The 19,230-nt window shown below is 48.2% G+C and overlaps 1 protein-coding gene across 1 annotated transcript in view; it reads left to right on the forward strand.

The window, feature by feature from the left end:
• Positions 1-19,183, forward strand: part of plxnb3 (plexin B3) — a 37,559-nt gene extending 18,376 nt beyond the window's left edge. Inside the window, exons 3-40 of the mRNA XM_028409618.1 lie at positions 2,216-2,617; positions 2,736-3,468; positions 3,852-4,031; positions 6,375-6,503; positions 6,588-6,688; positions 6,843-6,975; positions 7,091-7,250; positions 7,331-7,439; positions 9,026-9,134; positions 9,231-9,347; positions 9,426-9,539; positions 9,614-9,704; positions 9,796-9,965; positions 10,035-10,186; positions 10,330-10,435; positions 10,894-11,030; positions 11,208-11,384; positions 11,458-11,623; positions 11,715-11,846; positions 11,923-12,027; positions 12,100-12,261; positions 12,499-12,650; positions 12,736-12,836; positions 12,996-13,213; positions 13,296-13,474; positions 13,616-13,682; positions 13,760-13,906; positions 14,016-14,096; positions 14,180-14,258; positions 14,336-14,439; positions 14,889-14,976; positions 15,137-15,303; positions 15,379-15,539; positions 15,629-15,776; positions 15,863-15,927; positions 16,021-16,096; positions 16,193-16,267; positions 16,366-19,183. Coding sequence (XP_028265419.1) covers positions 2,232-2,617; positions 2,736-3,468; positions 3,852-4,031; positions 6,375-6,503; positions 6,588-6,688; positions 6,843-6,975; positions 7,091-7,250; positions 7,331-7,439; positions 9,026-9,134; positions 9,231-9,347; positions 9,426-9,539; positions 9,614-9,704; positions 9,796-9,965; positions 10,035-10,186; positions 10,330-10,435; positions 10,894-11,030; positions 11,208-11,384; positions 11,458-11,623; positions 11,715-11,846; positions 11,923-12,027; positions 12,100-12,261; positions 12,499-12,650; positions 12,736-12,836; positions 12,996-13,213; positions 13,296-13,474; positions 13,616-13,682; positions 13,760-13,906; positions 14,016-14,096; positions 14,180-14,258; positions 14,336-14,439; positions 14,889-14,976; positions 15,137-15,303; positions 15,379-15,539; positions 15,629-15,776; positions 15,863-15,927; positions 16,021-16,096; positions 16,193-16,267; positions 16,366-16,470 — 5,682 coding nt within the window. The 5' untranslated portion in view covers positions 2,216-2,231 and the 3' untranslated portion in view covers positions 16,471-19,183. The remainder of the gene's footprint in view (positions 1-2,215; positions 2,618-2,735; positions 3,469-3,851; positions 4,032-6,374; positions 6,504-6,587; positions 6,689-6,842; positions 6,976-7,090; positions 7,251-7,330; positions 7,440-9,025; positions 9,135-9,230; positions 9,348-9,425; positions 9,540-9,613; positions 9,705-9,795; positions 9,966-10,034; positions 10,187-10,329; positions 10,436-10,893; positions 11,031-11,207; positions 11,385-11,457; positions 11,624-11,714; positions 11,847-11,922; positions 12,028-12,099; positions 12,262-12,498; positions 12,651-12,735; positions 12,837-12,995; positions 13,214-13,295; positions 13,475-13,615; positions 13,683-13,759; positions 13,907-14,015; positions 14,097-14,179; positions 14,259-14,335; positions 14,440-14,888; positions 14,977-15,136; positions 15,304-15,378; positions 15,540-15,628; positions 15,777-15,862; positions 15,928-16,020; positions 16,097-16,192; positions 16,268-16,365) is intronic.
• Positions 19,184-19,230: the final 47 nt, after the last annotated feature.

The raw sequence follows: 19,230 nt of genomic DNA on the forward strand, positions 1-19,230 counted from the left end.
AGCATGTTCTGTGTGAGACTCTAAATGTCTCCATACTGACCTGTGCTGGTCTGACTGTGTCTGCTGTGTGTGGTGGGCTGTGGTGGGGGGGCAGGTGGACAGCATTGGTCTTGCTGTGATCATGTGACTTGGAGTGAAGCTTCCTGGAATGGATGGAAGCTGCTGTATGTGGTAGAAAGATGATGTTTGAGGCCACCACCTCTGTTAAGGGAAGGTTCTTCCAGCTTCACATAGAGGATCTGTCCTCTCTGTCTAGGATGTGGACATTGTTGTCCTCACAGGAGTGTCCTTTGTCTCTGAGGTGGAGGTGAACAGCTGAGTCTTGTCCTGAGGAGGTGGCTCTCCTGTGCTGAGACAAGAGAATTCACAGAGCGCCCCCTCTCAGACGGCTGTCAGAGACATGAAGCAGTGAATCCCAGTTTGTGATATTTACAGAGGGAAATGAGCATCTGTGATCCGATGGAGCTGAACCAGATCTGATGTGCTGACGCATGTTGAAGTCTGGAAAGCAGAAAGTCCTCTTTGTTGCTGAGCTGTGAATTTTAAAGAGACATTCGGGCTGCTACTGTCAGCAGAGATCCCACAAACCCAGAGAAACATCTTTAATCCTGTGATTGTCTGGAAGAGATCCTCCTGGACACTTGTGTTATGTACACTACGGTTCAAAGGTCGGAGGTCACAGGACAGTTCTACAGCTTCTCTGATCAGCAACAGTTCAGCTGTGCTAACATCATCTCACAGGAGTTTTCTAATCATCAATCAGCCTTTTTAACATGATTAGCTGACACAATGTAGCATTAGAACCAAGCGGCAACCTTCGGGGCTCAGACTTAAAGCCCATGCGGAAGTGTCAAAACTTGTAATTCACGCCGCAACCACTGGGGGCTGGCTCCAAAAGCGAGTAATTTCCCATAGACTCCCATGTTAAAATGGCCGACTTCACAGCAGAAAAGAACATCCTGGTACAAAAAACCACTCTGGTCTCAGATGATAGGTTCTCTTCTAGTGTCAGTTATACGGGGGGTGAATTTTTTTACAACTCACTCGTTTCATTTGTATTCGGATTGTATTATGCATAATTATGGGCATTGCCGCTTGAGCGACAGACGGTTGACGTATCACAGCGTGAGTTTCCTGCTTCCCCCTAAACCCCGCTCGTGCTCCCCCTCTTTGTCCATATTTGGAGTTTTGGCGGACGTGAAGCTGCCAACATGGCGGTGGTCATCATGTCCCAGAACCTCCCACCGAGCCTCTGCAGACCTTTGTATATTCTATTAAAATCAGCCTTTTCTCACTAGAACAGACATTTACCACATTACCACACATAATGTTGTCTTCATTGGAAAAAAAACATTTAAAAAAAAAATAAAGCCTGAGGAGTGGCAGAGAGGCCATCCTCACTGAAACCAGTCAAAGATCTCCACTGTCAAAACCAAACAACACACTGGAGGTTTGAGTCTTTCCACTGCGTTGCTGTGGATACAGGTTTGTTACCATGGTGACGTTACTATGGGCAACTACAGTTTGACGGTCAGATGAAAAGTGTAAAGCAGTAAAATACATTAATAATAACTTCAAAAAGAAAGAGCCTCACCTGTTCAGGTGTATCTACACATGAAAGCAGACACACAGGGCGGCTCGGGGTTCTGCCGCAGGGCTCAGAGTGGAGCTCAGATCACAGCTCTCAGACGACCCGTCTGCAGCCAGGTCCAAATCTCACAGTGAAGGTTTCTCCAGAACAGTCTCTGATGACAGACAGACAGACAGACAGACAGACAGGCAGGCAGTTAGACAGACAGGCGGACACAGGCTGGTAGAGAGAGACAGTAAGACATAGGCAGACAGACAGACATGGAGACAGACAGGCAGACAGACAGACAGACAGACAGGTAGACAGACAGAGAGACAGGTAGACAGACAGGCCTAAATCTCACAGTGAAAGTTTCTCCAGAACAGTCTCTGATGACAGACAGACACAAGAAACAAAGATTATAGATTAAAAAATAAAGCGACCATGTACAAACTGTGTCAGTCCACAGTGTCACCTGTCACATACAGTGCTAGTGGCAGTGAGGACTTCCTGTAGTGGTCCTTGAGACAGTGATGGTTCTCTGTCTGTCCAGAGCCCTCACTGTCAGGGTTTTCCTGATCAGTGATGATGATGATGCTCTCATGTTTGCTGATAACCACTTAAAGAATCTCTTTCCTGTTGCAGGTAAAGAGGAGCTGCCATGTTGGCCTCCTCCATCCCCCTGTCACTCCTCCTCCTCATCCTCACACATTCCGCTCATCCTGCTGACCCTTCGGTGCGGTGGGTGGAGCTGAAGGGTGCCCCTCTGGCTCACCTGCTGCTGAACCCAGGGGTGGGGGATCTGTATGTGGGCGGGGTTGACCACCTGTACCAGCTGACCTCTGACCTGAAGGTGATATCACACGTGAGGACCGGCCCTCACCTGGACTCTCCGGACTGCCTCCCCCCAATTATCCCCCAGGATTGCCACTCGGCTTTGCTCACACACAACCACAACAAACTTCTACTGCGCGAGGTGGGGCAGGGGGCGGAGCCTGGGAGTCTGATCGCCTGTGGTTCGCTCTACCAGGGCATCTGTGAAAAGAGGTAACATTCTGTTGGAGCCTTGTGTAGGCAACACACTGCTAACATAACAGCTGACCACTTAAGTGCAGATGAGTTTAACCATCATGAAGACCTGACCTCGAGTCCTCTTTCTTTACAGGAGTTTGTCCAACATCTCCCAGCTTATCTATCAGACCTCCAACCCTGTGGACACACAGTACGTTGCTGCCAATGACCCTCGAGTCTCCACAGTTGCTGTTGTGATAACCACAAAAACCAAACAGGAAGGGGGCGGAGGTGGTGGCGTGCTGCACCTGATGCTGGTTGGTCGAGGATACACCAGCAAAGGTCCTGGGGACATACCCCCGATAACAACCCGCCGCCTGTTCCCAGTGCTTCCACCTCGCCGGGCATTCTCTCAGGAGGAAGAGCTTGGGAAACTTGTTGTAGGAAGTTACTCTGAGTACAACAACCATTTTGTAAAAGCTTTTGCCAGTGGCAACCATGTTTACTTCCTGTTCTCACGGCGGGACATGTGGCACAAGAAGGAGTATCGGACATATGCTTCCCGGCTCTGCATCTCTGACCGAAGCTTCTACTCGTACGTGGAGGCGCCGCTGCTGTGCCGCGGCGGCTACAACCTGGCACAGGGAGCGTGGTTAGGCAACCACTCAGGTGAACCCACTTTATTTGTTGTCATGGCAGCAGGCCAGGCATCCACACCTGTAGCCACAGGTCGCTCCGCACTGTGCATTTATGGTATGGCAGACCTGGACGCCATGCTGCGTCGAGCACAGGAAGTGTGTTACACAGAGGGAGGGCGAGGCAGCAGCGGACAGGAGGAGGCCTACATTGAGTACGCCGTGTCATCAAAGTGTCTCAAACTGCCAAAGGTAAACTCAGAATTTTTGATCACAGCGATTGATTGTTCAGCCGGGTGGTGACATCTAATGACATCACACCTTACATGTGGTGACATCACAGATTACACATGATGACATCACGGATTAGCAGCTAGTTTTGAAATAAGCTGCAGTCATCATCTGCCTCCCTGCTGACCTTAATACTGTGTGTGTGTGTGTGTGTGTGTGTGTGTGTTTTCAGCAGCTGGACTGATTATCAGACAGCCATCAACCAAACACAGCTGTTGGATAAATCTGACCCACATTTTACACACACACACACACACACAGACTCAGATTACACAGGAGGTGGATGTGTGTTTGTTAACCAGTCAACATACTTTTGGTCATTTGTTGCTTACTCTCTCTCAAAGGACTCTCTCTCAGAGTACCCCTGTGGGGGGGAACACACTCCCAACCCCATTGCCAGTGCGGTACCTCTCCCTGCCACACCCACCATCAACTCCACCACCCAGCTGACTGCAGTCACCACAGCAACAGAGGCGGGACACACCATTGCCTTCTTAGGAGACAAAGAGGGGCGACTACACAAGGTGACTGCACACACAGAAAGAGATGTGTGTCAGACTGGTCCTGCCGGTCTGTTTGTGCCACAGGAAGGAATCAGCTGCTTCCTGTTTGTGCTGGAAAGTCTGAACAGGAGCAGCTAAGTAACAATGTTGTACTGTGTGTGTGTGTGTGTAATGTTACACAGTGGAAGTTTGGTCGAAACTTTGGGACAGACTCTCTTCAGTGTGAGTCCTCAGAAGGACGTGTGTGTGTCTGTGTGTGTGTGTCTGTCTGTGTGTGTGTCTGTGTGTGTGTGTAAATGAGCTCTAATCTGCCTCGGAGCCTCAGCGAGGTAAACAGCAGAGCTTTGATTCTTGTTGTTAATATTTAATCACACACACTGTAAATGTTTCAGGGGCTCCTGCTGGATCCTTACCCAGAGTGCACCTGGGGGAACAATCACTATTCAACAACAAGCCACACACACACACACACACAGGGTAACAGTGTGTTATTAGTGTTGACTGTGTTTAGTGGGGAATGTGAGGCATCAGTTTCTCCTTTGTTCCTTTGAAGAGCAGGAACGTTTGTGATTCGACATCAAAAAAACTCGGACTGTCAGAGACGCTTACTGCGGCAGACCCCGCCCAGGCAGACCCCGCCCAGACAGGCTCCGCCCATGCAGGCCCAACCCAGGCAGACCCCGCCCATGCAGGCCACGCCCAGATAGGCTCCGCCCTAACAGGCAAGCCTCACCTTGACAGGCTGGCCCCACTCTGAGAGTACCTGAAAGGGTGACTTTTTGAGCTGAAGTTGTTCTGTGGTTCCTCCAGTGGAGGAGTCCTGTTCCCAGAAGAACCCATCACAGACTGCTCTCAGACCTCAGCTGTACCTAGCAGCCAGAACAAAGTGAGATGGCTTTTTGTCACTCTCCAAGCAGCAACAAAGTGTTCTGATCTGTTTCTTCGTGTCAGCTGTACGGGTTCATGTTTTTATAACTCACTCATTTTAATTACATTGGGCGTGACTGCTTTGAGTGACAGGCTGTTGTCGTATCACTGCGTTTCCCCCCCCCCCCCCCCCCCCCCTGCCGGCCCGCCTCAGCTCCACTCATTCGCCCCCTCTTCATGCATATTTGAAGTTTTGGCTGACTGTGACGCGGCCAACATGGCGCTGGTCGCAGCTCTTCAGAAACAAACAGGTGGCATCACAGAAGCTTCGTCCATGGTTAGTCTACGTGAATGTAGACTGTCACCACAGAGCACAGAGTTTTCAGTGTCACCCATTGTTTTAATCTGAGTTTAAAATAGATTAACATTTGTCATTTGACTTGAAAACATACCTAAACTTATAATTAATCAGAATCAGAATCAGAAATACTTTATTGATCCCAGGGGGAAATTGCTTTCATTCCAGGTGCTCCATGTATACTCAAAACAACAGGTTAGAAATATAAAATAAGGTAAAGTAGTAAGAGTAAAATAAAATAAAACCTACTAAATTCTAAACGTTAATAAACATTCAAGTAAAATAATAATAATAATCTAAATCTAAAATGCATTTTATGACATGAGATGCACCATATTATATGATTTGTTTATCTTATCAGGAGAACTGAAAATGCATAGCAACATGTTCTATGATGAGGACACCAGCAGGCGTTCTGTGTGCACATAAAGGACGTTCAAGCCTAAATTTCGATTCATAAATTAAATTAAATTCATAAATAACCTGCACACAAACACTGAGGTGGCTTTTGACAAACCTTTCAGAGTATGAGATGAGAGATGGGCTGACTGGATCGGTGTGTTCATTTAAAGCCACGTTCCTCCGCTGTCTCATGCTGCTTAGGCGTGAGGAGGGTGGAGTAGCTCCACCTGGTGGCAGGTTGTACCAGCAGTAAAGGTCCCAGAGCAGGCTGCATTTGTGTGTGTGTGTGTGTATACACACACTGTCAGATGAAGCAACAAGGAGAGTGATAATCAGGTGGTGTCTCAGTGGTGAAGCTGATGGAGGAGCAGCCAAACAACTTCAAGAAAACTCAAGTCCAGAAGCCTCGCTTCACCCTTCTGAGTGAAGGTGACCTGGATGACTGAGAGCCTTCATCACGTGCTGTCTCACAGCTCCTGCATGCACGGACATTTTCAGAATGTTTAAGTAAATGGTAAATGAAGCTGTATTTGGAGTACCAGGGGCGCGAGGACCGTGCCAGTGTGTTTTAACTGGTTCGACCCGAGCAGGAGTGGGTACCTGGGCTGGTGGTTTTCCTGAGACAGAGGCCCGGTCCACCCTGCTTCTTTATTTGAAAGATCACAGTAAAACGTGCTGATATCAGGAGACAGTGTGAACACACACAAACAATGTTTCACTTATTCTGTTTGATGCAGGTGTTGGTGCGACCGGACGGGTCCGGTGACCTTTATGGCAGCGTGTTCGTAGATGAGAACAGCGCCGTCAGCGCTGACCTCTTGTTGGATGAGAGCCAGCAGCACATTTACGTTTTAACCAATGACAGGGTGAGTGGCCTCCTGTCTCTGTCTTGTCCTTCCTCCTATTGTCTTTTGTGTCCAATCAAAAGTAAACTGTCCCCTGTCCCTTAGCTGTCCAAGGTGCCTGTGTCCTCCTGTGAGAGACAGATAGACTGTCAGTCCTGTCTTGCTGCCAGAGACCCCTACTGTGGCTGGTGTGTGCTGGAAGGAAGGTATGTGGACTTTCCGCTGGACAAAGCTTTTTATTGTGAAAGGTGACCGTGGAGGAAGTTTCTTTGTTCAGAGCAGCCCCTACTGGTGGTGACAGGAACTGCACCTTAGACATTTTCCAGAAAAAAAATGTTGATTTGTTTGTGTTTGGTGCAGATGTTCTCGTAAACACCAGTGTCAGCGCCACCTGCAGCCCAACCATTGGCTCTGGAGCTTTGAACCAACCAATCAGTGTGTGACAGTTCAGAGCCTGCAGCCAGCAAACCAGAGCAAAGAGGAGCAGGTGCAGGTGGGCAGCAGTTATTTCTAATTGATTGTTAATAATTGATTAACCAACATGTGACCTCCATTGAAAACTAGTATCCAGCAGTTCCAGAGGCAGAATTTCTCTCTTTGTCTCCAAGGTAACACTGTCGGTCATCCAACTTCCTGCCCTCACTGAAGCCGAGTCTTTGACCTGTGTCTTTGGGCTCCTGCCATCTCAGCCTGCCATCATCACAGGAACCAGCATCAGTTGTCAGTCACCGGCACCAGAGCTCCTCCCTCCGATGCCACCAGGAAGTGGTGAGCTTTTGTCTCTTCAGGACTCATTCATGGTGCTGCTTTGCTGCTGTGTGACTGTACCTGTCACTTCCTGCCTACAGATCACATGATCCTGCCTGTGTCACTGAAGTTTGGTCACGTGACCATCACCACGGGGAATATGACCTTCTATGACTGTGCAGCCGTAAGCCGACTGAACCAGAGCTCTCAGTAAGACACACACAGCAGCAGCAGTGATGATGACTGTGATCTGTTCCAGGCCTCAGACCCCCTTAGGGGAACCCCTTTAAAATGTCTTGTCTTTCAAGTAATAATAATAATGATGATGCATTTTATTTGAACAAGATTCATTCGGTCTTCACCTTTTTTCTTCAGAAGTCATGTGATGTTACCGGGGACGTGTCTGCCAGCTGATTTTATGCAGGTTGTGGTGCCATTCTCCCACTACTCCAGGTAGTAAGGGGAACAGCGCCACCTGTAGTCCGGCTTCTTCAGCACTGTGTCCCAGGTGTGGGACAGCAGTCTGGCCTCCTCAGTACAGTGTCCCAGGTGTAGAAAGCACAACAAAACTTGAAATCAGCGATCTCGGATCACTGCAAAAGGGAAAGACACATTATGGACTGGGATGGGACAAAAGACGACAATAAATTCAACCGTTGGATTATTTTTTTTTTTTTAGATACTGTATTAATCCCAGAGGGAAGTTCTTTACAGCTGCTGCCAAGCAGTGTCATACAATGACTAGCAAGGCACGCCACAGGCTAGGGTGAAGTGTCTTGCCCAAGAACACACAACAGTGACTAGGGAGGAGTTGGGATCGAACCACCAACCTTCCGGTTACTAGACAACCCTGCTATACCATTGCGCCACTGTTGTCCCTTAAGGAGGCAATCCAAATCAGGAAGCGTGCCAACGGGACAGTGAACCGGGACAAAGGGACATTCACACTGTCCCACACTTGGGACACAGTGCTGAAGGTGGACTACAGGTGGCGCCGGACTACAGGTGGCGCTGTTCCCCAACCTGCATAAAATCAGCTGGCAGACATGTCACCGGTAACATCACGTGACTTCTGAAGAAGACAAAGACAAAACTCTGGTCTGATAAAAAAAAAATACTTTGATGTTATGATGCATTTTATTTATAGACGCCTTTCAGGGCAGTTACATAGATAGATAGATACTTTATTGATCCTTAAGGACACCTCACACAGCACAAGGTAAAATATTAATAATAACAGTAGAATTAAGACACCAAGCACTAAAACACTGGATTAAAAGCACCAAAATCATGGTGCTACCTTTGATAGACCAGTTTTAAAAGGTGAGTTTTGAGACTTGAAGATGGGGAGGGGACTGGGGCAAAGAGTAGAGGGTTTGACTCTTTGTAGAGCTGAACAGCTGAATGCTATAAGCCCCAAAGAGGAAAAATGGGCAGGAGGAGTAGAGCAGGAGGGCTGAGGAAGATCTGGGTGTGCAGAAGGGTGTGTATGACTGCAGGACTCCAGAAAGGTAAGGAGGTGCTAAGTTATGGACCAGAGGACAGTGGAGGGCTGGAGGCATTCTCTTCAGTGTCTCGGTGAATTTCCCAACCAGCCCATGTGTTTGGGGATGGTAGGGGGTGGTCTTGAGTGTGGTTAGCCCAGCTGTTTGTGACTAGTAAAGCACTAGCTTGAAAGTGACATTGGTTCCTTGAGTGGTCAGTATCGTCCCGGTGATACCCGTCCTGGAAAGCAGCTGAACTGAGCACAGCACCTCATGAAGCGATTGTGATGATGATGTGTGTGTGTGTTTCAGGTGCCTGGCCTGTGTCAGCAGTGTGTGGAGGTGTAACTGGTGTCCTCTGGATCAACTCTGCACGCACAATCACAGCTGTCCCAACCAACACATCATCCTCAACCAGAGGGTGAGACACCCTGCCTGTCTGCCTGTCCGTCCACATCTGTCTGTCCACCAATGTGTTTATCTGTGTCTACCTCACTCTGCCTTCGTCTTTCTACAGGACACTTCTGGTCCCACTTCCTGTCCCCTGGTCTTTGCCTTGCAGAGTTCTGCCTTAGTGCCCATGGGCCTGAGCACCACAGTAGTGCTGCAGGGACAAAACCTGGACGTGTACACTGTGAGACAATAAGACACACACTGCTGTTACACAGTGAGCTTCAGTAAAGTTAATGTGTGTGTGTGTGTGTCTCTGCAGGATGAAGCTCAGTACGTTTGTATTGTTGAAATCGAAGGAGTCCAGTTTAACCTGACAGCGGCTGTGAAGCGAACAGGCGACAACACACACACCTTTACTTGCAGCCCATACCTGGTAACACACACACAAACACACACAACTAGAGTCCAGCAGTCAGATTACAGTACCAGTATGTATTGTGTGTGTAGTTTCAGTGTGCTGTCAGTCAGCTCCAGTACTCAGCTCCTGTGTACCTGCGCAGAGGAGAGCAACGCATCGACACCTCACCTGGACTCCGACGTAAGAACCTCACCTGTGTGACACTGTGTCTGAACACTGTGAGGGTCCTCGAAAAGATAGAAAGCCTCAATGCCGATATCTGTGTGTTTAGTCCAGCTGTACGACTGCTCAGCTGGCCAATCGGATTGCTCACAGTGCAGGGCAGTGCCAGAGGAGTATGGATGTGTGTGGTGTCCAGGAAGCCCCGCTCCCAGCTGCGTTTATAACCAGTCATGTTCCAGCATACCTGCTGACACCTGCCCGCCTCCTCAGATCACACAGGTCAGTCCATGTGATCAGCCTGAGCTCCCGTTATCGTGGCAACTGTCTTAACTATCTGTCTGTGTGCAGGTGCTGCCTCTGTCTGGTCCTTTAGAGGGCGGAGTCCTGGTGACCATCACAGGGTCAAACCTGGGCATGAGGTATGAGGATGTGGTGGGTGGAGTCACAGTAGCAGGTGTTCAGTGTCTGCTCCACTCCGAAGGGTACCAGATATCCACCAGGTAAAGCTTTAACCTACGACACAGACCCAGAACACAGCAGCCCATAGAACCTGGTTTTATCTGACACACACAGTCAGATGATCACCACATGTTTTATAATTAGGCAGATTCCAGGTTACCCTTTGTGTGTTTGTGTGTGTCAGGGTTGTGTGTGAGCTACAGCCAAGTGGGAAGCAGAGGGAGGGTCCTGTTCTGGTTACTGTGGGTACAACTCCACCTGGGAGGTCAACACAGACGTTCACTTATCAGGTAAGACCCTGCTGCTGGTTTCCCTTCTTTAGACCATTTGGTTCTAACTGGACACCAGGAACACAACACAGACCCTGCAGAACTGGAGAGGTGCTGACCTGGCCGTCTCACCATCAGGGTAATCGGAGGCTACCTTTATAGTACAAGGCTGAAGAAACTCAGCTCTGATTGTTTTAATGTCTGTAGTGATACAGCAATCTGAAATCCTGATCCTTTTCCCTGAGACTTGAGTCCCTTCAGGATGTGATCCTAAATAGGATTTGTATCTGATGTGTGGCCATGTGATCTGAATGTAAACGATTGTCAAATTTGTTTCATTTTGGATCCTCAGTAGCTCCTACACCAGGAGGAGCTTTTCTTCCTGGGTCCAATAATTGAACAATTTAGCATGAACATAGGCAGAACTTGGGTCCCTTGGTTCTGTGAGGACGACTCAGATCTGGTTGAATTGCTTCCAGGACCCTCATCTCCTGGATCTGGTTCCTGATAAAGGTCCTATCTCTGGAGGAACCAAGCTAACCATCAGAGGACGCCACCTGCTGACCGGACAGATGTCTGACCTGAGTGCCTTCCTGGGCGCCCAGCCCTGCTACATGTGAGTATTACTGCTGCTACTACTGCACCCTGAGCAGATGTAGCTGTGGAGCTCCATGTGGTGCAGTCAAGACTTTACCTGCCTTCTTCTATATAATAATCCAGTTCAGACAGGGTTCATTGATTGATATGTTGGTAAAGTGTTAGACTGAGACGTCTCCCCCTCTCCTCCCCTCAGTGTGGAGGAGGTGAATGACACCCAGCTGGTGTGTCAGACTGGTTCCAGTAATCGGACTGTTGGAGTCCCCGTTCGTGTTCTGTTCGGTAAAGCAGAAAGAACCGTTCCTAACGTGACGTTCCGTTACCTTGATGACCCTGTCATCACCGATGCCACACCTGCTGAGAGCTTCTTTGCGTAAGGACCAATCAACAATAATCATTGTCTTATAACCACATGTTTTAACCACAGAGTGATTTCCTGTCCACAGTGGCGGGCGTATCATCATGGTCACGGGTAGGAACCTGGATGTTGTGCAGCAGCCAATCATCTCCGTGTGGGTGGAGGCTCTGGAGGTCCAGAGGGTGAAACGTAAAAGAAGATTGGCTCTCCTCACAGCCAAGCAGCAGCTGGTCTTTAACAGCACCATGACAACGGTAAGATGGACCAGCCAATTGAACACAGGCTCCCTTGAGTTATTTCCTGGATTCACCTGTCTGTTTTTGTCTTCACGTGTCTGTCTCGCAGGTGTCAGCGCGCTGTACTGTCCAGTCATCATCTGAGATGAGCTGTCCGACCCCTGCCGTGACCTCAGAGGTCAAAGTTAAAGGTGTCTGGTTTCAGCTTGACAATGTTAGAGTCCACTATGAGAGCATAAAGGTACCCGTCTGTCCACCTGTTTTCCTCTCTCCCTATCTGTCCGTCTCTGATGTCTTTTTCTTCATGTGTTCTTCAGGGTAAAAGCTTCATGTATTACCCGGACCCGCAGCTCTTTCATCTGAACAGAGAAGCTCCAGAGGTTCCATATCGGTTCAAACCAGGGGGAGTGATTGCTGTGGAGGTACCTGAGGAGATCCTGGCACATGTCGGCTGAATAAATCACATTTAACCTTGAGTTCATGTCATCTCTCAGGGTCAGGACCTGACCCGGGCCATGTCCAGAGAGGAAGTAACGGCTCGCCTAGGAAACCAGGAGTGTGAGGTGAAGACTCTGGACAGCACTCACCTGTACTGTGAACCTCCAGAAGTTCAACCAGTGAGTGTAGATGACAGCAATGAGCTGCCCAGCCTCAAGGTAACACACACACACATACACAGATATAAACACACACACACACACACACACATACACAGCTGGAGCTAAATCCCTCTCCACTGCTAAAGCTGCACCCAGCCTGCAGTCAATATCGGTTTTAGGTTCACTGAGATCCAGATCTCACACGGAGAAGGCTTTCAGAGACCTCCAGGATTTGGTGGGTTTTAGGTGAAATTTCATGTGTTTATTACATAGAGTCTGCTGTCTGTTTATCAGGTGCTCATGGGAAACCTGCAGGTGGACCTGGGACTAGTTCAGTACGACAGTGACTCTCTGCTGTCTCCAGTACCATTGGCTGCACAGATCAGTTTGGGAGCAGGAGCAGCTGTCATCATCCTGTCAGTGCTGGTTGTCATCCTCATGTACAGGTTGGTCACTGTCTGTGTGTCCACCAATCAGTCTGTCTGTCTGCTCGTCTGTTTACATGCAGACTGGATTCTGTCTTCTGTGCAGGCGGAAAAGTAAACAGGCTCTAAGAGATTATAAGAAGGTTCTGTTGCAGTTGGAAACTCTGGAGATCAATGTGGGAGATCAGTGCCGCAAAGAGTTCACAGGTATGCAAACTCCTCGTGCACGTCATCACACAGACCTTCGGCTGTGGATGTTTTCTGGACTCACCTGTGGTTCCTGGCTGACCAGAAACAGACAGAACTCTCAGTTTTCCTGATGTTTCAGTGTTAAATAGGACTCCTCCTCTTCTTCTCCTCCTGCAGACCTGATGACAGAGATGATGGACCTTAGCAGTGATGTTGGAGGACCAGGACTGCCCCTGCTGGACTACAAGACATATGCAGAGAGAGTTTTCTTCCCCGGCCAGCAGACAGCACCACTGAGCCGGCAGCTGGACCTTCCTGAGTCCAGGAGGCAGACTGTGGAACAGGGCCTGCAGCAGCTTAACAACCTGCTCAACAACAGGCTCTTCCTCACGCGGGTGTGTGTGGTCCTGGTGATAGTTTGTGGGGGCGGACTCATGTGTGTCAGGTGGTGTTTACTTTGTGTCTGTTTTTTCTCAGTTTATTCACACACTGGAGGCTCAGCAAGGGTTCTCTCAGCGAGACCGTGGCTATGTCGCTAGTCTGCTCACCATGGCGCTGCACGATAAACTGGAGTACTTCACTGAGGTCATGAAGTGTCTGCTGCAGGACCTTGTGCAGCAATATGTGGTCAAAAACCCCAAACTCATGCTGCGCCGGTACGTAAAACTAACATACCTCCCAATGACTGTTCAAAGACCAGCGCAGAACCAGTTGGGGTCTGTCTGTCCCTCCACCTGTTTCCTCTCTGTGTCCTTGTCTTTCTGTCTTGCTGATGTGTCCTGATGTTCGTCTTTCAGGACAGAGACAGTGGTTGAGAAAATGTTGACCAACTGGATGTCCATCTGCCTCTACTCCTTCCTGAAGGTACCCATCTTTTTGTATCTGTCTTTGCACGTTGTCCCCCTGCTCGTCTCACCCCTCCCTGCCTGTCTGTCTGACAGGAGGTGGCGGGGGAACCTCTCTACATGCTCTACAGAGCCATAAAGTACCAGGTGGACAAAGGCCCAGTGGACGCTGTAACGGGAAAAGCCAAACGAACACTCAACGACAGTCACCTGCTGCGAGAGGACATTGACTACTGTGCTATGGTAACCATGGCAACGTGTCCTTACCTGGCTGTGGCTTAGACATTCATTCATCGCTTCATTACCCTGTCTCTGCACCCGTCTCACGTCTCTGTACCTGTCTCTTTGTCAGACTCTGACTGTGTTGGTGAAGAATGGAGTTGAGGTTCAGCCATGTCCTGTTAAGGTGCTAGACACAGATACAATCACACAGGTAGGTGCCTGTCTGTCTGTTCCCCACCTGTCCGTCGGCCACCTGTCTGTCTCTCACCAGCCCTTCTGTCTTCCTGTGTGCAGGTGAAGGACAAGATCTTGGATCAGGTCTACAGGGGAGCACCGTTCTCACAGAGACCAGCAGCTGACAGTTTGGACCTGGGTACACACCTGTTCCATGTGTCTCCCCTGACTATGCTTTGACGGACAGCTCTTATGGATCCTTTGTTCTCTCAACAGAGTGGCGTTCAGGTCAGGCAGGTCACCTGACTCTGTCAGATGATGATGTCACAGCAGTGGTTCAGGGTCGCTGGAAACGACTCAACACACTGCAGCACTACAAGGTAACAATTGAGCTTTGCCCCTCCCACCTGTGTATGACTCTCCTCCACCTGTCCATCCCACATATATACATATATGTATGTGGACCTATATATATATATATATATATATATATATATATATATATATATATATATATATATATATATATATAGACTTCTAAATAAATATCTCTGCTCTGCTTGGGGAGTACTTTTAGTCTTTAGTTGGTTAGTCCACCAACATGGACCTATGTATACCGCAGCCAGCCACCAGGGGTGATCCAGATGTTTTTGGCTCACAGTACCTATTAGAAGCAATATGTTTAAGTTAAAGATTTGGTTGTGTCTTTAAACTCCTGAAAGACCTCTGCATGAAATGTATTCCAGCAGGTGTAGCTGTCGGACGTTTGGGGAACATGTCCCTCTCTATATACAGTCTATAGTCTAACCTCTCCTCTGTGGTGCTTCAGGTTCCAGATGGCGCCACAGTTGCTCTTATTCCTCGCTCTCAGGGTTCAGGAGGAGTCGGAGTCCACCAGGTGTTTCAGACTGGAGAAAGTAAGAATACAACAGTCCAGAACCCAGCATGGCAGAACCATGTAAAGCCCCATTCACCAATCATTCAGGACATCTCAAACCCAGACAAACTGAAAACAGCGTTATTTAGATAATGCTCTTTATGTCATTGTGACTGACAGTCTCTGTGTGGTCGCCATAGAAACACCAATGCTGGAAGGTGAAGAGGAAGAAGGTCTCCGTCTGTGGCACCTGGTGAAGAGCAGCGAAGATCCTGACATCCCAAAACACCGCAAGAGCAGCATGAGGGAGAGAGAGAGAGCCAAGGCCATACCTGAAATTTACCTGACTAGGCTGCTGTCCATGAAGGTGACATACATACACACACACACACAGATTTGCTTGAGCTGCTGACTGAGTTTTTTTTTACCTGTCTCTTTGTAGGGGACGCTGCAGAAGTTTGTGGACGATGTCTTTGTGGCCATACTCAGTACGAAGCGTCCACCTCCGATTGCGGTCAGATTCTTCTTCGACTTCCTGGATGACATGGCAGAAAAACATGGAATCGATGACCCTGAGACCGTCCACATCTGGAAGACCAACAGGTGAGACACACACCTGGAATTCTGTTTGTCGGCTGATACTTGACGGTTCACTGACCTGTCTCTCTCTCTGACCTGTTTACCCTGTTTAGTCTTCCTCTGAGGTTCTGGGTCAACATCCTGAAGAACCCTCAGTTTGTTTTGGATGTCCAGGTGACTGACAGCATTGACGCCGTCCTGTCTGTCATTGCTCAGACCTTCATTGACTCCTGCACCACCTCTGAGCACAAAGTGGGACGGGTATGACCTGTCTGTCTCTCTGTGTCTCTGTCTCTCTGTGTGTGCTTTGAGTGCTGTGACCTCATGCCAACTTTCTGTACCATCAGGACTCTCCTGTCAACAAACTGCTTTACGCCAGGGAGATCCCGCGATACAAACAACTGGTGGAGAGGTGAGACGACACACTCTGTACCATTATGTTACCATGGAAACTGGCATCACTGCTCTTCTATCAATCAAATAATCTGTGCGTGTGTGTGTGCAGGTATTACAGTGACATCCACAGTGCTGCATCAGGCTGCTATCAGGAGATGAATTCCACTCTGACAGAACTGTCTGGGGTCAGTAAATGCAACATCATGAAGTATGAAAGGAAAGAACGTGACATCGGATACATCAGAATAATGCTGTGTGCGTGTGTGTGTGTCTGTTTGCAGAGTTTTGCCCCAGAAATGAACAGTGTTGTCGCTCTCCATGAACTATACAAGTACATCAACAAATATTACGACCAGGTAATGCCCCCCAAGCCTAACCACCAGCCACACACACACACACACACGTCAAGTCATGTGATCTTGTCTCATTCTTCTAAACTATGTCTGTGTGTCAGATCATCATGTCTCTGGAGGAGGACAGTTCAGGTCAGAAGATGCAGTTGGCCTATCGGCTGCAGCAGGTCGCCGCCCTAGTGGAGAACAAGGTTACTGACCTCTGAAGAAGAGGAAGAAGGTGCAGAAAGATCAGTCAAAAACGATTGGACGGCTGGGACACGGTGTCTTCCTGTGTGTGTGTGTGTGTGTGAGTGTGTGTGTTTATATTCGGACTCAGGAGATCCAGGTCTTTAGATTCCTTCAAACAGCAGCAGTACTAAACTAATGTTAAACTAATAATCAGCTGACTTGAACCTGACACCAGCTGGTGTTGGAGAACGACAATCTAACCAATCAGATCAGGGAACATCTTGTCACTGACTGCCTTGCACTACATTTCCCAGAGTTCCCTGCTGTAACACAAAAAGCACAATGTTACCAGTTTTTGACTACATGTATTGATTAGTGATCTGCTGATGTTTTGCCTTTTCTACTGAAAACCAGCAGCTCTGACTTTACTGAGCGCAATAACAGAACCAGAACCAGAACCAGAACCAGGGAGAGCGTTAATGAGCCTCAGTGTGACTCCACTTTCTGATTGTTCCTTCACAGCACAGCTGGTGCTGCAGGTTCCTGTTGGTCCTACTTCTTGTAGTCTTCCTCAGCTCTGGGTTGAGTCCGGATTGACTCACCAGGGATCTCAGGTGTCATTTTTATGGAATCAGGTTTAAAGCACAGCAGATAGTGTTTGGACTTGCTCCAAGTTAAAGGTCCTTGCAGGTCTCTCATTCTTCAGTAACCAGGACCAAATGGTGGACCTGGATGACTCTGATGAAGGGATTCAAGCAATAAGAAAAGTGACGGTCCTTTGGTTCACGTCTGACCGGGTTTTTCTCAGACTTGAACTGTCCTCATTTGAGTCCATGTCACCTGCAGGTTTCCATGAATAAATTGTGCCTTACCGGTTGTCGAAGTGTCGGCCATTTTGCAGCTTTAGATGATGATGATTGCAGAGCCCTCTAAGGAGTTTAGCTCTAAGTCCTGGATCGCCACCCTCCTCCCGTGTGTGGCGCGCCTCGTCTTCCGGTTTGTCTCGTCCAGCAGCCTACCCTACTTTGTGGCCTGGTTTTAAGTGTTAGATGACTGCAGCGGACATTTAAAGGTGACATGAGACACGCCCCCTGTGCTGTGTGCGATGCCATCTTGTGCAATAGATGAGTGGCACTGACCTGCGATAAGTGAGACCTAAATCCAAAACCAGGTTCAGAACACACTCCTTCATTATAACTTAGTTTGAAACTTTTTGGTACCAGGTCCTGAAACAAAGACATTGAGACGGTTGGAGGACAAACAGAAACTGGATTCACACTGACAGTTGAACCTGCTGAGATGATGAGTTTATTGACGGAAAAAACAATCTGAAATCTGTGGGAAGAGTTAGAGTGTGTGTGTGTGTGTGTGTGTGTGTTAGCATAACACTAACTTATTGTGTGTACATACTGTAAGTCCTATTTATACTTTATTTATCCCAGCTGTGCCTTCACTCTTGCAGCTAGGTGGAGCTGTCCTGATGACATCAGACTTATTGATCATGTGTCCCAGTGTATTGTGGATGGATACATTCATTTTAAAGTTTAACTTTTATTCAACCGTGGAAGAAAAAAAAAGGCAACATGTAAAGCCTAGCACACACAGAGTATAAACACAGGCATCCAGCATATGTTACAAACAGGAAGCTGTGCATGTTTCAGTTCGAATGGCTGCAAACATGGCTGACAGGTTACTGCTACAGTTAGCGTAGCTCCAGATGTGCTGCCCATTTTACAATGTAAATAACATTCACAGTGTTCGCCGTCTGTAAACATACTGTTTAACTCACTTGCCAGAGATGCTTTTATTAACCCTTGGCATGGTATTTGTTAGAAAACAATCAAATCTGAGAAGCGTGGGAGACGCCAAAGAGGAAACAGCAACAAGCCGCAGTCTGTTTCAGCCAGAGAGCGGTCACTGCAGCTGAGGACATGCTGACAATGGCCAGTCGCTCCACACTCGATGCCGATTGGTCCAAAGATGCTCTAATGGCTCTCGACCTGACGTAGCTACTAATCTGTTGCCAGCAGCTAGCATAGCATATTTATGTTAGCTATGTTTGGCTAGTGTTGATTTTGCGTTAGCTGGATCCAGGTGTGATGATGTAAAAAGCAGCAATAATAACCGGGCACGGACGTGTGGACTGTTTGGAAAAGCAGCTGGCTCTCCATGGCAGCCATATTGTTTTGGCAGTTGGTGTGATGACAGCATGCTTCCTGGACTTGTGCTGAAACTGGACTGAACCCAGCAGACAAAGTCTGAGCTGGCCCTTCGGCCTGGTCTCAGCTTTTTTTTTTTCTTCTCCCGATGTTTCGTACTCTCTGACGTCTCTTCTGTGTTTTTGAGCCTGTATTCGAGCTGTAGTTGTAGTTCTTTGTTCAGAGTATTCTGCATGATGATGATGATGATGATAAAGATTTATGGTGCTTCTTCTACATTAAAGTCTGTTTTTGAGATGAGGGGCGGAGCTTGTCACCGATGATGCGAATGCCACCTGATCTCTGTACAGTTTGATGCTCAGCTCTGATTGGTCGAGCTCTGTTTGCTACTGAATCGTTTTCTACAAGGGAATAAACACTTTAAGGGTTTTATTAAATATGGATCAGCCGTGATCAGACTGCTTTTCTACTGATGTGTACAGTTTGCTAACCGTGTGTAAATGTGCCTGTAAATACCTGTCGGAGGATAATGACGATGATGATGATGATGATGATGATGAGTCTGTGCTTTTGTTGTGGAAAGGCAGGAGGCCCAACACAATTTGTATCCTGTAAAAATAAAATTATAATTTTAAC

Source organism: Parambassis ranga, chromosome 7 (assembly GCF_900634625.1).
Source record: "Parambassis ranga chromosome 7, fParRan2.1, whole genome shotgun sequence".
NCBI classification, from domain to species: Eukaryota; Metazoa; Chordata; class Actinopteri; family Ambassidae; genus Parambassis; species Parambassis ranga.